The following is a 16,306-nucleotide window of genomic DNA, read 5'->3' on the forward strand; positions in this document are numbered from 1 at the left end:
TATTCAGTTAATACAAAGGAACAGTCTCTGCAGCAACTGCTGTATCATACGGCACTAATTCCATATTACCTTCTGTAATGAACTATGGGTGTTCTTTTACTAAGAGCATTCAGGAAATTTGTTCAGCAGTAGGGTTCAGAAGGGAAAACCTGCAAGAAGTAGAGATTGGTCAACTGGTCCAAACTGTAAGTACTTGTCTGGTTTATCATGACTTCTCAGGCTTTTGAAATTAGACTTGGCTATCTCACAATTACAGACTGCCCTAAAACATTGCCTGTATTGCTGTTCTCATTTTGATGCTTCTCATCCTTTTCCCAGCTGGAAACCAAACTTAAGAGGCATAGAACATTTCAGAATATTGAAGAAGATGAAAGGTAAAATCCCTTTAAAAATAGCCCAGTTAAGGAATGGCTGGACAGTCAGTGCATGAAAGGGTGGATAGATAGTGTCTTTTTTGTTTCTTTCCTTCTTTCTTTTGCTCTTTTTTAATCTTGTAAATATAATGGAACATCCAGAGAAGAGAAGCATGAGATGCACAGCATGCTCTCCCTTAATCTCCATTAAATTAATTAACAACCTGGGAGAAAGATGGATATCCTTCATCAGACTAACTTTATTGGTGGTTTGGTTGAACCATATATCCTCAAAAGGATTGTCCTGTCTGCATTTGAATTTAATGCAGTAATAATTCTGAAGCATAAAAATGCATATAAGGCATTGAATAGAAAATTCTGATCAAGTAGGGAATGATAGAAAAGTATGCAGAAGGCCAACATTCAATCAACAAAGCCAAGAAAATATAATTGGTCAAATCTATATCCCTTCTGCTTTCAAATGCATAAAAAAGATCACTTTCTCTTAGGAGACAGCAATACTAGCTACCATATGCTCACTTTAAGGCTGACTTGTCTTAAACTGAGTTGAACAGGGCTAGGAAGAAAAAAAAAACCCTGCTTTGACTCAGTCCTGGTAGAATCCAAGCAGGGGATTTCATTCATTGTTTGGCTGGAAAGCCTATATATTCCTCCCTTCCTTTTCCCTGCCTAAGCTTATTTCACCGCTAACTGGGAAATTTTCTGCATCTGGGCACCCTGTATGCTGGTATGCTGGAGGTCTTGGGGACCTCAGTGCTTCGCAAATGTAAATACACAGGCTGGCCACTGGTTTTCAAGGCAACTGAAAAGACACGGACTGTCTTTGCCTTAGAGATCCAAGTTTTTTCGTGTTTTGTGCTTTGTCTGTAGGTCAAACATGTAGGTTACCTCAGATCAGAGCATTCTTGGGCTTTAAAATATATAGCCAAAGGGGCTAGACAGTGAGGTTTTCTAAAACACATACACCAGCAATATCTAGCTATGTTAACAGAATGGCAAAATATCAAAGTCCTGAAGAAAAAAGAATTGTGTTTCTTGATGCAGGTCTAGACATAAATTATGGTATCCAAGAGTTACCCTATTTGTAAGTAAAACTTAAGCAGAGTCTTTGTGTTAAAATTGATGACTGTAATTGAAAAATGGAAAATTATGGAAATCCCATTCAAAGAGAAAAATGTACATAGTCGTTATTACTTATATGAAAGCCTCTGAGCAAAAATTATTTTTAAGTCATACGCTCTGTATAGATAATTAAACAGAATGTGTCAAAGAAATTTGAACAATTTGGGGTGCACCAGAAACGAAGAATATTGCATCTCTTTGCCACATGTAGATTTTCTGGCATTAAACAAGTTGTGAGCTAACGATGTAGTCATTCCTTCAGTGGGGTACTAATCCTAGTCCTCCTGATTGCCTGCTGTCATAAAACCTATGGGAACTTAATAACAGTGAGATGCTTCCTTTCTGCCAAAGTTGACTATAATTGAACAATGGGTTAAAAAAATTATAGGAAATCATGAAATCATGAATCACATATAGTATGTGACTCCTTAAAACCCAGTTTAAATATATTTAGCCTGCTCATACAGCCCCAAATCCCTAAATATCATGCTTTTTCCTATAGTTCTCTCTTAATCACTTGCTCAGTAATTTTTCTTCTGTGAGTTATTTCTAAGACAAAAAATAGCTTTCTCAATAAATTGATTTCTTCTTTCAATGGCCAGGAAATTAAAACTGATTTAGTTTCTCATCCATTGAAAGCAGAGTGTAAAGGAGGAAGAGCCAGAAAAAAAATTTGCACTGTTAAAGTTATGCACTAGATTTTTACAATAGCATATAGAAGTGACCTAATGAAACTAAGCTATTTTTTTATGTAGTCATAAACAGACTTTGGTGGCCTACACATAAGAAGGACATAGTTTGTAGATGGAAGTAGTACCTTTTATTAGCTCAATTGGATTAGTGGGAAAAAGCAAAGAACCTTTCAGGCACACAGGTCTTTCAAGAACTTTGCTTTTTTCTAGCAACAGCTTTTTCCAGTCAGTCTAACTAAAAGCACTACTTCTATCTAAAAATCTTCTGGAGAAAAGGTCCTAAAAACTCTTAACAGATGCCATTAGAGAAGTTGGCCACTGCCATGCCCCAGTCACAGCTAGGACAGCCTTGCAGCTGCCTCTGTAAATGTGACATCTTGAGATGCATCGGAGCAGTCATCCAGAAATATTGAACCCATGCAAAATGATAGTATCTGATGCTTCAACATTAGTTTGAAAAATTACCCAGAAAGGCCAAGATGAGTAATAAAACCAGTACACTATAAAGTAGCAGGAGCCAGTGTAATTACCTAACCAATCTATTGTATAAAGCAGACCACTGCACCTCCAACTTAATTCTTGTGTAACAGAGACCAATAATTGAACCAGATCAACACTTACTCCATGTAGGTCTGAATCACTCTTGCCCTTTAGCCATTTCAGCTATATAATACACTCCTAATCCTTTCCTCAGGCATCACTTGCCATTTTCTTCATGTAGAGGTGAGACAAAATCACTATTATATATAATTATAATATATATATGTAGTGTATATATATATACACGATATATATATTATATTTTCATTATTTTATTAAGATATCACATTGGGCAGCATAATCTGGTTCCAGTCTGGCTCCAAAGAATTAACTCAAAGAAAATACAGGTGAAACATTTTTCTCTGCACAAAATGTCAGCTTTTAATGTGGCGGTTTGTTCTTTTGTTACCTTTCTTTTAAAACACAGAACTATTTCTCCTAGTACTTTCTGAGTTACATAAAACACGTTCATAATCTTTACTGTTTCTTTCTCCTCGAGATGATCTTTAAAGTAATACACAAGAACCTGAAATTGCAGCACTGCCTGTGATTAAGGCTCAGGGAAATGTATTTTACTTACTCTGAATGATCTCATATTTAAATAAAAGAACACCTTAAAGAAAAACAAAGCACTTTAAAATGACACATTTCTTTCTCCCTCAGTAATTTTCCACCTTCTAATGTCTTAAATAAGGAAAGTTTGTACTTAGCATAAACTTTCATAGAAAACTAATCAACAAAATGAATGCATTACTAGGATATAATGGCTGAAATTACCACAGCAGGGTGATTTTGTAGCTATGTTGGTGGCTTCGTTAGGCAACTCAGACTGAGCAGGTAACGTGTGTGTATACATGGGTATATTCAAATATAGATTACATATCAAGAGAGAAAGGTGGGCAGAAGATAGAGCCACAAGAGGACATGAGGTGCCAAGGGTGAAAATCCTGTGACAAGGGTGTGTGTTGTTGGGATTCCCAAGATGAGATGAATTCCTTTCTGGTTGGGCTGGACTGGCTCTGCACAGAGGAGTCATGCAGGTCTGAATGCTCCCCTCTGTCTGTATCATGCTGTCCTATGGTGCTATTAAGATACATCGCTAATCGCTTGTCTTTTTTTTTTCCAATTTCGCTTTTGTTTACTTCATCTTCCCTACTTCTCAGCTTTCACTCCAGACACCTTTCCTCCAGGTTTTGTGCTCCTGTGCTCTCACTTTTTCAGGAATTTCAGTTTCTCAATCTCTTTTTAAAGTCAACCTTCCTGCCTTCTTTTTTCCCTTTCTTCTAGGTTTTTCTGTTCCTTCTTTTTGTTTTCCTCCCATTCTCTCTTTGTTAATACTACTCCACCTAGGTCTATTTTACTCTTTCTTCCTGATCATGACTGGAGTTGAACTTTCCACTCTCCCAGCCTTTTCTGTGCTTCCCCACCAGCTTCTATATAATTTCCAGTCAATTTTTGCTTTCTTTAGTAATTTCCTTTCTCTGCCTCCTGGGCATTCAAGGCAAGCTATTCACTTTCAAAAACCAAAAACAAGCAGCAAGTCTACTGAAAAGTCCCCGAGCAAGGCAAGACAATTAATAGTTATTGCCAGCTTTCCATCATCAGCTGAGGCTGCAGTACAGCAGTCTCACAAGGAGCTGAGGATGTAGTCTGGAACTCCTCGTGTGATGCCACCATACTGCGAGTGTTGGAGCAGAGAATAGCTTTCCCTTGGGAGGAAGGTGGTGGCTGAAGTTTTACTGAGAAATGGAGTATTTAGAGAAGGAAAACAGGCCTTCTCTCATCCTTTAGAAAGACAGTCAGCTGGAATCTCTTTATAGTATTTATTCCCTTATACAGAATGTACTTGAAGGAGTAGCCTGTGATTACTCCTCTTGACTTAATGACTCAGCAGGATTCACTGATCTTGAATGCCAGTGACACCTATCCGGTAGTTCACACCTTGCAGTGCTGTTGCTTGAGATAATTTTTGGATTCAGGCAAAGAGCACACACCTTGCATCAAATTTTCCATGTGATTTTACGAGCAAGACTAGTTTGTGGGATTTTTTTAAGCTCTGATTCTGGTGTCATGTGTGTAGATAGTATTGTCCCGTAGTGTTGCACCAGTAGCATCCATGTCTTTGCCTGTGCTGGGTGGGAGTCATAGCCAGACTGCACTTCCTTTCTGTAAGTAGGAGTCTCCCAGTTGTTACAAATCTCGTTGCTCTTTTCCTCACATTTTTCTGTTTCTATTCCTGCCATGTATTCCTGTATATTTCAAGTTTCATGCAGCTGTGAAGAAGTCTGCTCTTGGTGTTGGATCTGTCTCCTCATGTCTTAATCTAGCCCATTTATGCTTAGCCATGGAGTCCATACATGATGCAGTGTTTCAGGCGTACCAAAACACTCATAAGAAATGAAAGTTATGGCAATCAGAGATGGTGAGGGAGAGTGAGGCAGTACAGTGAAAAGTGATGGAAGAGGACTGTTGTTCTATTTCCATCACTTATAAATAATTCTTATAAAAAACACTTATAAATTACAGATAAAATGTTCTTGGTGGAATCATATCCCCACTGAATTCAGTTGGAGTTTAGTGACTGACTTCAAAGATGTAGCCATCTTACTCTTCATTCACTCTATCTTTAACCCAATAATTCTGGAATTAAATCTGCATTAAATTATAATTATATAAAATTATATATATTTTTGTATCTCCTTGGCTCATTCCAGAGGAAAAAAAGAGGAGGGGGAAAAGGCTTATATAGTGTTTATCTAAGTATATAGATGTGATGCTATTGAGACTAGGGTTAAAGAGAATCACTGTACTGCCCTTTGTTAAGAATCAATGTTCATTTCTGCTTAGAGACACTTCTATTTCCACCTTGCCATTATATAATGACATTTTCTTGCAGGATTGTCAGAAGATATCGTAAGTCTATCCTAGGAGTAGCACTAGGAAGTAATTTTGCCCTATATTTTCTTTCTCTAATGGAAAATAAGACAATGCTGGAGATAACAGCTTTCTGCTTCCCAGGTACCTGGTGAGACATTAGTTTCACATTATTTTTCCAAGTTCCACTGGATTTATTTTGAAAGGATGTAACTTCTCAGGGAAAGGTGATGGTTTCTTCACTCTTAGATCATGCCCATGCTTCTTAATTGCCTCAGTAGCCAATGCCCTTCAAAGGGAGATTCCCACCTCCTTCCCAGATGCAACGGGACTGAGTTGAAGAACCCATTATGGTTTTGTTGCTCATACTGTGGAATTAGCTGAACTCCCCCATCATGTCTGCAAGCAGGATATCACATGGTGGGGTGTGGGAGGAGAAGAAAGGAATTTGTCTGAACTGTGGACAAATGTATCTGAACTTGCTGCTCAGATTGCCGGCTGCATGGGATATATGAGATGTGCAAGTATGAGACAGCAGATGCATGGGAGGTTGAAAAAGCAAATTCCAGCAGAAGTGGAATGAAATTACATTTAGTTTTACAAAGCAGTTAGGTGACTGCTGGTTGTATTTTTCTTTTATTTGCTCTGTGTGCTTTTATATACAGATGATCATATATGCTCTTCCTGTCATGTTTGAGTTGCTAACTCAGTAGATGTTGCCTGCCTGAGCCCCTCTCCATGTGTAATACTGATTAGTCTCAGCTCTTCAATACACTGCTAAATCTGTATGACAACTGACCATGTTAATTTTCCCAAGACAAAGCAAGGTCTGCAAGAATGAGCTTGAAACTCCTTCAGAAATTGTTCATTTTTTTTTCTTTAAAGCAAGTAGGACATTTATAGCTTTTTGGTATAATACTTTCATGTAGATGTGGTCATAGCTGGCTCTGTAAATATAAATATTCTTGGTGGGAGATACCCTTAAGGCCTGTAGCAGTCTTAGGAAGATAGCAGTGCTTTCTGCATATAAGGGTCTACTATATGTGCATTTCTTTGAAGGGCAGGAATATATGCCTCTCTGTTTATAAAATGAATTAAATTCTGGGACGGAAATTTTCCTGTTGATTTCAGCTAGCCCTGCAGCTAACTGTAATGTACATTTATATTACCACTGGAGTTGTTTCTGATCAGAAAGATGTTACTGGTGTAATATTTGAAAACAGAAGGCTTGCATAACTTTAGCACTTAATACAGTTATTGCAACAGCTAATCTTGTTGTCAGGCAGTGTAATTCCTATTTAATTTTCATCTTTCTGTCAGATTTTTCCCTTAAAATCCAAGGGGAATAATAAATAACATGAAAAATCCCCTGAAGAAGACAACCTTTCACCTCAAAAATACAAATCATACTGCACTGCTTTTTCAATCACTTCACTAGAAGCAGATAAAAATAGAATGAAAAGATTAAAAAATTAGGCACAGAAAGAAACACAGAAAAGTCCAATATGAGCATAAAGAACTTCTTTGTGAAGAAAGCCGAAAGTCTTTTTCAATGCCCATCATATTGTATATATTTGCTGACCATTATTATCATTATGATTCCTTCCTGTTTAGGAGATTGTCAACTTCAACTGTCGGAAGCTGGTTGCTACAATGCCTCTTTTTGCTAATGCAGACCCAAATTTTGTGACTGCCATGCTAAGCAAACTGCGATTTGAGGTGTTCCAACCTGGAGATTATATTATCCGAGAAGGGGCTGTAGGTAAAAAGATGTATTTCATTCAGCACGGTGTTGCTGGTGTCATCACCAAATCCAACAAGGAGCTGAAGCTGACAGATGGCTCTTACTTTGGAGGTGAGTAGGAAAAAATGAATTATAACATTGGAATGAATGCACTAGAACAAAACATGTTCAGATATCAGACACAGAGACATCACAGTAAGTCTACTGAGTGTCTTTTGCCTAGACAATTCCAACTGCAGTGAAAAGTACACAAAATATTTCTGAATGTTGTCTGAATATCCTCACAACAGTTATTAAAGATGCAGAATGACCTTCCTGAATTTTGAAGTTATTTTGAATTGAAAGCACTGTTATTTAACAGACAGTATTTAAATAAATTTTAAAAAAATGCATAGTAATTTTATAGCTATTTAAAGGTAAAATAAACAGGATTCATCTTCTTTGAAAACGGATACAATTTTTGAGTCATAAATGTAAAGTACTTCTAAAAGGTAAAAATCACTGTAAGAATTACAAAATTAGGCAGTGGATAAAAGACCATTATTTATATGGGGTATTTTGGCATACATGAATATTTCAAGCTATTATTAGTGCTTTTTCACTGAATTTTAGCACACAGCAATGTTTATGCTTCCAGTATATACTACAAGAAACTGGATTCCCTACCTGACTAGATAGCTCTCTAACAGATGTATGTTAATAAAAAACAGACATGGGTTTTAATCCAAATTAAATTAATCTGGTAATCCTAATGAAAAATAGGCTTCAGTTTAGATGAAGGCATCTGAATATTTGTATTTGGATGAAAGCAATCTCTTTTTTTAGATATAATAATTGACTGGTATGAAAACATTGTTCCTTGTGACTGTAAATTGTCTTTGTGCAAAAGAATAGGTGTCTGCTTCTGCAAGTAGCAGCAAGGCTGGTTTCCAGAAGCTGATTGAACATTTGTGTGTACCACTGCTGCCTGTGACAGTTACAGTTAGTTGGTCATTGTATTAATTTTCTGTTGAATCTCATGAATCATCCCAGAACTGAGTCAAAAGCCTTTCAGAAAATGTTCAACTGAAAGCCTAATCAGTGGCATTTAGCTGGTATATAGAACTGGGAAGCTTAGAAAAGTGAATTGGGCTCAGTGTTTGAATTGGGCTATAGAGTTACTTAACTAATCCCATTTTAGAATTATATGCTAAAGTAACTCCTACTGCTCTGGCTAGCAGGCCCTGTCACTCTGCAGTAGCCTCTGCAAGGTGATTTGTACCAGTATTTGTAGAAGCACTTTGGTAAAGAGGTCTTGTGCTTATCCCATGGGCTTAAACTGTAGATGCTGAAGACAGGAGATTAAGAAGAAAGAAAAGGTAAATGCTGAGGATGAAGAAATAGAACAACCTTGGTCTTGGTCTTCTTTATGCTTAGCAGTGCCCCAGTTTATGAAAATGAGTTTGCAAGAGCCTGCGTGCTGGATCTGACCATAATACTCCTCTGAACCAGCAGAGGATCAGAGGAGATTGCACATGAAAGTATTTTACATAACTGTCAGCCTGTTGTTGCAGTGAGAACAACTGCTTAGCTCATCCTGTTCATCCGCTACCCTTAGCAAGAATGCAGACAAAAAATAAGCTATTTGCAATATCCAGACACCACAAGAACTTATTACACTGCATACCAAGCAGTTTTGCTCATCCAAACTGCAGCTAGGATGAGACAAAGGGTGCTAAAATGGGGGCAAATGCATCCAAAGCCTGACAGCTGTTGGGGCAAATGGGAGATAATAGCTGCTGCTTGGTGTAGCCTGGAAAGTAGAGGTGGGGCAAGGAGAGGAGAGGTGAGGAGATGCAAGGCAAGGAGAAGAGGGAGAGGAGAGGAAGGGCAAGCACACAGGGAAAGAGAACCTGAGAAAGGAAGTGCCCTAAGATCCAAAGTGGTGTGATTCAGATCTGTTTTAACAAATACTATATAGCATTTTGAATTCCCAGAAGGGAATTTCAGACCCTGGAGAAGAAAGACCTGTTTGCTGCTGAAAAGAGAGGAAACAAGCTGCACATCAGATAACTGTGATTTGAAAAGATTTGGTTTGTCAAAGCAGAAAAAAAACCCCATTTCTAATATTCTCATCTCTCTGGAGAAGACACTGTTTCCCTGAAATGTGTATCAGAATCTGAGAGGAGAAGAACCGAAGCAGTGTCACGAGTATTTCGGAAAGGCTTGAATGGAGACTGTTGGGAGAGTGAGAGCCTGGAAAATCAAAAATTGCAGTAATAAAGAAAGGACATATCTGAAGGTTTGAAGACTGAGATGCTGTTGAACATTTAAATTCCCTTGGCTGATCTTTGTTCTTAATTAAAAAAAAGGCTTCCCTACGGATCTGGGTGTTCTAAGTCTCACATGAAACTAGATAAACCTTACAATTGCTTGGAAATTCTTCTCAAAAAGAATGTGCTTCACCTCTGCTTTACGTTCTCTGTTGATTTTTGAGGGAGGTGCAGAGTGGTGACTCTAGAGAGCCATACATAGATCTGAGTTTAATTACCATCAGCCTCTTTCCTCATCTGTGTTTGGTGGTTTCTCCTTTCGGGAGGGAAGGAGTAAGTACAAGACAGTAATCATGGAGACTTTGTGGTTTGTTCGTTGTATTCCTGTGGGAAGAGCATCCTATCCCTTAACCTTCCTGTGTGTTCATAAATCTAACCTCCTTGAACTTTGTGTGCAGGAGCATTACCTAGCCCAGCAGCTTGTAGGATGCTAATTTTCATCCCAGTAAGTTTTTTTCAGGCTGTTGATTGAAGGGTATGATCATCCTTCCTATCTACTCCAAGTGCTAGTAGGAATTTGAAAGCAATTTCTGGTACTATCTTTTTCAATAGGCCATGTACCCCCTTCCCTCGCCCCCACTCCCCCTTTGATGGAATACACAAAATGGGTAAGTGAGTGCATGAGAAATACTGACCAGACTATGCTCCCTCAGATCTGCAGTCAACATACCAAAAAACAATATCCCCCAATTATGAGATGATGAATACAGTCAGAAGAAAGTGTGATTTGAGATTGACTATGTTCTTTCAAACCTTTCAGTAATGACCACAGAATAACTGTTTTAAAGAGAGTGCCATAAATTATGTCTTGAACAGACATGGACCAGTGGAAGGATTGTTTCATAAAGATTCAGGACAATCCATTTTCCTTTGCCTTTTACTGGCATTTAAAGAAAACAGTAACTTTTTATTGTCTGACCTTAGAATCTTTGTCCTCACATGGTGTGCTTGGGTGAGTTTTTATAAAAGGGACAGGAAATAGGCAATGAAGAATACAAGCTAATTTTCATTATATTGCGGAGTTATATAGTAATTTCCACACCAGTGAAATGATGTAAACCAGAGTTACCACTGGAGAATTCCAGGATTTTAATACTCTATAGCTGCTTTAATTGAATTCTTCAGGCCCATATCTTGTTATTTTTGAGGAAATATAGCAATACTCATTTTTCCTAAACATCTGCAGATTTTTTTATATCTTCCTTCACTTTTTCCCTCTGTTTTGTAAAATGTCTCCCAGTTCCTTGTTATTAGGAATGGGATTGCTGCTACTTTCAGCAAAGCAGTAAATGCATCTTTTCTCTTTACAAATAAAAGAGAAACTTCTCCCACTGAGACTGACAAAGTTTTCCTATGAGGGGAAACAAGGTTGCCCTCAATGGAAATTATGACCTTCTCCTTTTAGCTGTTTCTGTAAGGAGCGTAAAATGTGAATGAAGAAGGTCAGGAGAGAGTGGATGGTCATGGCTGTGTTAACACATAGGACAAAACCATAAGGGAGGTCAGAAGAGTGTGGGGAGCCAGACAGAGATCAACAGAGAGAGGAGTGTGTGGGTAGGAGTCAGGTTGTGAGTAGTGCAAAGAAATATGAGATAGAGGAACTGTGAGTGCAGGGGAATGTTGTGGGCATGAGGTTGATGGGAAAGGGAAGAAAATGCAAATGGAAAAGGCATGTCTGAACAAGACAAAAGCAACCTTCAGAAGCTGGAAAGGAGTGGGAAGGTGCTTAGACTTATCCCTTTTGAACAGCAAGTAGGAGAATCTGACTGCATGTGTGTTTGCAGCTAAGTTGAATTGCAAGCTTGACATGAACACACTTGAATTCAGCCTTCCTGGGATGGAGAATAAGAATCAGGAGGCAGGTGAAAAATGTAAGCAATTGTATTTTGAGGTTGTTGTGATGGCTAAATTATTTAATTTTTTGTCATTTTGTGTTGCGGGTGGAGTGACGCACTTTACTTGTAAGAGAGAAGTAGCAATATGTTTATTGATATAAAACAGCAATTTAACAAAGTTTTATAGTAAATGCAGCAGTGGTTTAACAAGATTTGATGGCAAGGTTCACTTGATATTTACTGCACAGAGGACAGGGTCAGACAAAACTGTCAGGGACCCTCCTGTTGAGTCACGAGGTTCAGAACGGACCCCCCTGCTTTCTAAACTCCTTCTCAGAGGGGAGTCTAGATGCGGCTGGATGCACTCCTAGTCCCAGACTTGGTCAACGGTTTATGTCTAAAGGATTATATATGTGCAATCAATCTTTAGCTAAGATTTCAAAGTTTAGCATGCTATTAATCACTTACTGAGAATCTGTTGTGTCAAGGAATCTCTCAACCTTGAGGAGTAACCTTCAGAGGCATCCCTAATCAAGGGGAGAGCCTGGTGTGCAGCCCACTGCCGGGCAGGAGAGCTCAATGTGCCTTGGGCTGTCCACTATTTATGGAGTAAGATAATTGACTTATAGTCATATTTACATACCAACTACAGCTGTTAGCTTTTTCCAAATTCGGCTTGAGCTGGACATTGACCAGCACTGTGGTTGTGTGGGAACATTGTTCAAATTAGCCCAACTATTGTGTTGTTATCGGTCTCCCCCGAATCCACTTTGAGCTGGATGCAGACATCACGACCAGATGCATCCATTAAGACCACCACTGGCGGCTGTCACTTGAGCAGTGTTATGGGAAATACAGCTCAGGTGGGGTGGGGAAGCACGCCATCACATCTTGTCCATGGTTTTGAGTATCTGCAGTTTACAATACTGAAAATGTGAAGTCTGTGTTAGGTACACAGCAGTGGAAAATGACAGCTCCCCAATTTTTTTTCTGTCTCAGTGCATATTTGTGTTTCTCTTCTCTAATACCTTGGTAGTTCAAACTCATTTGTGCTATAATTCCAGCAGTAAATGGTAGCGAGGAAATTGCCAAGTTTCAATCCCATTGAACCTTTTCCTCTGAGTACCAAGTGATTGTATTAGAAATTTCTTAAAGGCTTCTTGTGATAGGAGGAATTACTGAACAGATTGCGTATTAATTCTTCACTAGACACATAAAACTGCTAAAATGCAAAGATTTTGAAGTCTTTACAGATGAAGCACAACAATGTGAGTCTTTTGCTTATAGAGAAGCATTGTTCATCATTTACTGAGGCTTTACAGAGCAGAAATAATAATGTATCTAAGGAGCCTAATACTAATCTAATTTACATTATACCAATATATATTGGTATAAATTGGTGTAATACCACTACTATAAGGCAATTCTGATTATATATGTTGGTGACTCACAATGTCTCATGATTAATTACAATAAAAAACATGCAGGAGTGCAATAAACTAAAGAGAAGTTTACGTTAGTAAAAGAACTCCTTTCCAACAATTTTCTTCCTCTTACTCAGTTGGCTCCACATGTGGCTCTAAGGGCTGCTTTAGTCATCACAGGAAGATCTGGCTCTGAAATTTCTCCTTCCCTTCTGAAACGCTTTTTGTTCCCTGACGCCTTGTGACCCTCCACTTCTCTGCATACCCCTAACCCCAGCCCCAGTCTGCTGGTGTTCACATGCACTCTGCTATGGACTGGAAGCCCCTGCTTGGGGAACAAAGAAAAAAAGGCAGCTTTTTGGCATTTTTATAACTTGCCTCAGATTGTTACACCTGCAAACACAAAAGTTAAAGTTGTCCCAGAGCCACTGCAGAGCATGTAGATGAGCAGGAGTGGTTTCATGATGTCCTGTTCCCCTCCAGCTGCCAGCCCTGTGGAGTTGGAGTACTCTGGATGTGCAGTCCTGATCCAGCTAAGCATGTGCTGAACTGCTTTTATGCTTAACTGGTGTGTTAGAGTGGGGCTGACATGCCTACAAAGAGAAAAAGAAAATAAATCCAGCACTACCCAACCAGTAAGGCTCAGTGCAACTTACTAAAGGGAGGATTTCTGGGAACATGTTCAGGACACTGCTGTTACTTCATTTGCTTTCCTGCTGGTGGACAGAGGACTGATTGTTCACTGTGGTCTCGTCCTGCTCTTGCTGTAGTCACTGGCAAAATTCCTGTCAACCTCAAAGGACACAAGATAAGACTTTTCTCCCTGCTATCTTTTCTTTTCTCCATCTGTTTTCCCACCTGTGTTTACACAGGCTTTCCTTCATTCAGCAACCTGGTCATATGTTCCAGGAAATTATAACCCATTTTCCTGTTCTTACTAGATACTGTGTTAGAGCTGAAGGAATGCCGACATTGCTAGGGAAATCCAAACTGAGTGAGTAGGAAGTGTAGGTATATTTTTATGAATTAAGTCTGGGGGCCTCCTGGAGGTTTCATTGTGTTTGCAGTTGGAGGGAGTTTCCTAGTACCAGTAGGTAAGTGTGCAATAATTCATGGTACCCAATTTGTGATGTGTCCATTGCAGTTCCCCCTCCCCATTGTTTTTTCTGCCTTTTTCCCCCATTGAGAATCCCAGTGGTATCATGCCACTTGGAGGCATTCAGTAAAACAATTTGTAGACTAACTAAAAGTCATATTGCTTAAAAATAATTTTTTTCTATGAGCTTCCAGGTATGTTGAACATGAAGAAGTGCATGTGATATTTTAAAACTCTTTTTATGATACGAGAGTTGCTGTGTGTGAATATGAATATGAAAGTGTAATGGTCTACCTCTTGCATTGTAATAAGACACAAATACATGTTTTATTTTACTTGTTCAAAGGCAGATATCACTAACTGTGCTGAATATCATCATTCATCTGGCAAAATTATATATAAATCAGATTCCTTTACCCATCTTCCCAGAATATGTCCCAGAGACATATTATGTATAGCATCTTTTCTTTTTTGGTTTATTTTTTACAACATGTAGTTCATGGCATACTTTAGATTTTAAATGTTTTATTTCACTTAAATTATTTAATACTGGTTTAACAGTTATCCTTCTACACTTGAAATTCTAATAAATTGTATCTTGCATTTGCTTCAGCTTGTAGAAGGCCAATTAGACAGAACTTCTTTGACCTACCTATTATTTATGGAGCTTTTCCCGATTTCAGAACAGCAGCTGTCAGTGTATTTTAGACCAGTGCAGTGGAAAAGAATACCATGGGAAATGTTGAGTCACTTTAGATTATATTTTACCACTTACTTTTTTCTGGGTACACTCTAAGTACTTCCTTTTGATAGACTACTTTTAAAGATTTGCAGTATAATACTGATTATAAATAGGTAGAAAATGCTGTTAAAGTGCTTAACTGCTCACTGCTTTACACCTGGACAACATGATATGACATATAGTTTTACATTTTGCAAAAATACTGCATATGGCTACTCTGTGGTGAATTAAGTCTCTCAGTATTCATACTCCAATCCAAATAATTAATTATAAGTAGACTCCCTGAGGTGTGATTATTGACATTCTTAATGGCAAGTACACAATTAAATGCTTTAAAGGAGCAGGATCTCCAGATCTCCATACCAACTCATTCGTAAAATACTTTTCAGGTGAACAGTATAGAATATTTTTCTAAAAGTACTGTCTGCAAGAGGTTCTAAAAATGAAATGGCTTTGGCACAGACTAGTCTGCCATTTTGAAGATACATTTCCTCATGATATAGCATAATCTCTTGTTCTGCATTGTGGCATTCTTTTGACGCAATATTTTATACAGAAAATACTATGCAGTCAGAAGAACTTCTTGCTTTTCAGACAGATTATTAATTTTAAAAGTCTAGGAGACTTTCTAAGAAGATAGAATGAAAATAACTTACTCTGTGATGCTAAAAGGTAGAATTGGGTTTGGTTTTAGGAGTTTTATTAATTAGCAAATGTAAATATAAATTTAACAATATTAATAATAATAATAATGCTAGTAATAATTCTCCCTATCTAAATAACATAGTCTTCAAACCAAATTATAATCCTAATTCTGCAAATTCATGAACAATATAAGTTTCTAATTTAGAGTTTATACATAAAAGAACTAGACACAAGCAAAATACAACACCAGCATAGCTTGGAAATCTGAGGTGGCCAACACAGATAAATCAGAAGATGATTTTGCAAGTACCTTCAATTTTACACAGTAGAATTTAAACTAAATATTTGAGTTTAGATTAAATATTTAATCTAAATATTTAATTCAGAACTGACAGTCTCTGATCATTTGTTTAATAATTTAATGGAAAAAAATGAAGTGAAATATTTTTACAATCCACTTAAATTCAAGTTGAATAGTTTAATTTGTAACTGTTATTGTTTGCCAAACTCAGGACGACAAGAGCTTAACATTGAATACATAGGGACTTAGTGGCTTTTTACAACAGGGAATAGGCATTCATCTGACCAAAAGCAGGCATAAATTAATTACACAAAATCACTTTTGGCCTTTGACCCAGCCAGTATGAAAGCTAAATCTGTACTTAAGCACATTATCTTGGAGTCTAAGCTTGTTTATTTTTTTTAAAGAAAATAAAATTAATATCGGTCAAATTATGAGCATTTACAAGATGATAAATAGACTATCTCAGTCTCACTTGGTAGAAAGAACATTTCATTAAAGTAGAATAAAAATGTATGGATGCTGTGTTGTAAGTAGCATTGAAGATAAAATAAGGACTTGCATTTCTATTTTATATGATCCTAAGCTTCTGTTCTATCAAACAG

General features: G+C 37.8%; 1 protein-coding gene across 1 annotated transcript in view; it reads left to right on the forward strand.

Moving 5' to 3' along the window:
• The window catches only part of HCN1 (hyperpolarization activated cyclic nucleotide gated potassium channel 1), a 211,222-nt gene that overhangs the window by 180,871 nt on the left and 14,045 nt on the right, over positions 1–16,306 (forward strand). Inside the window, exon 6 of the mRNA XM_030004789.2 lies at positions 7,217–7,457. Coding sequence (XP_029860649.1) covers positions 7,217–7,457 — 241 coding nt within the window. The remainder of the gene's footprint in view (positions 1–7,216; positions 7,458–16,306) is intronic.

This window comes from Aquila chrysaetos, chromosome Z (genome assembly GCF_900496995.4).
Source record: "Aquila chrysaetos chrysaetos chromosome Z, bAquChr1.4, whole genome shotgun sequence".
Taxonomy (NCBI): Eukaryota; Metazoa; Chordata; class Aves; order Accipitriformes; family Accipitridae; genus Aquila; species Aquila chrysaetos.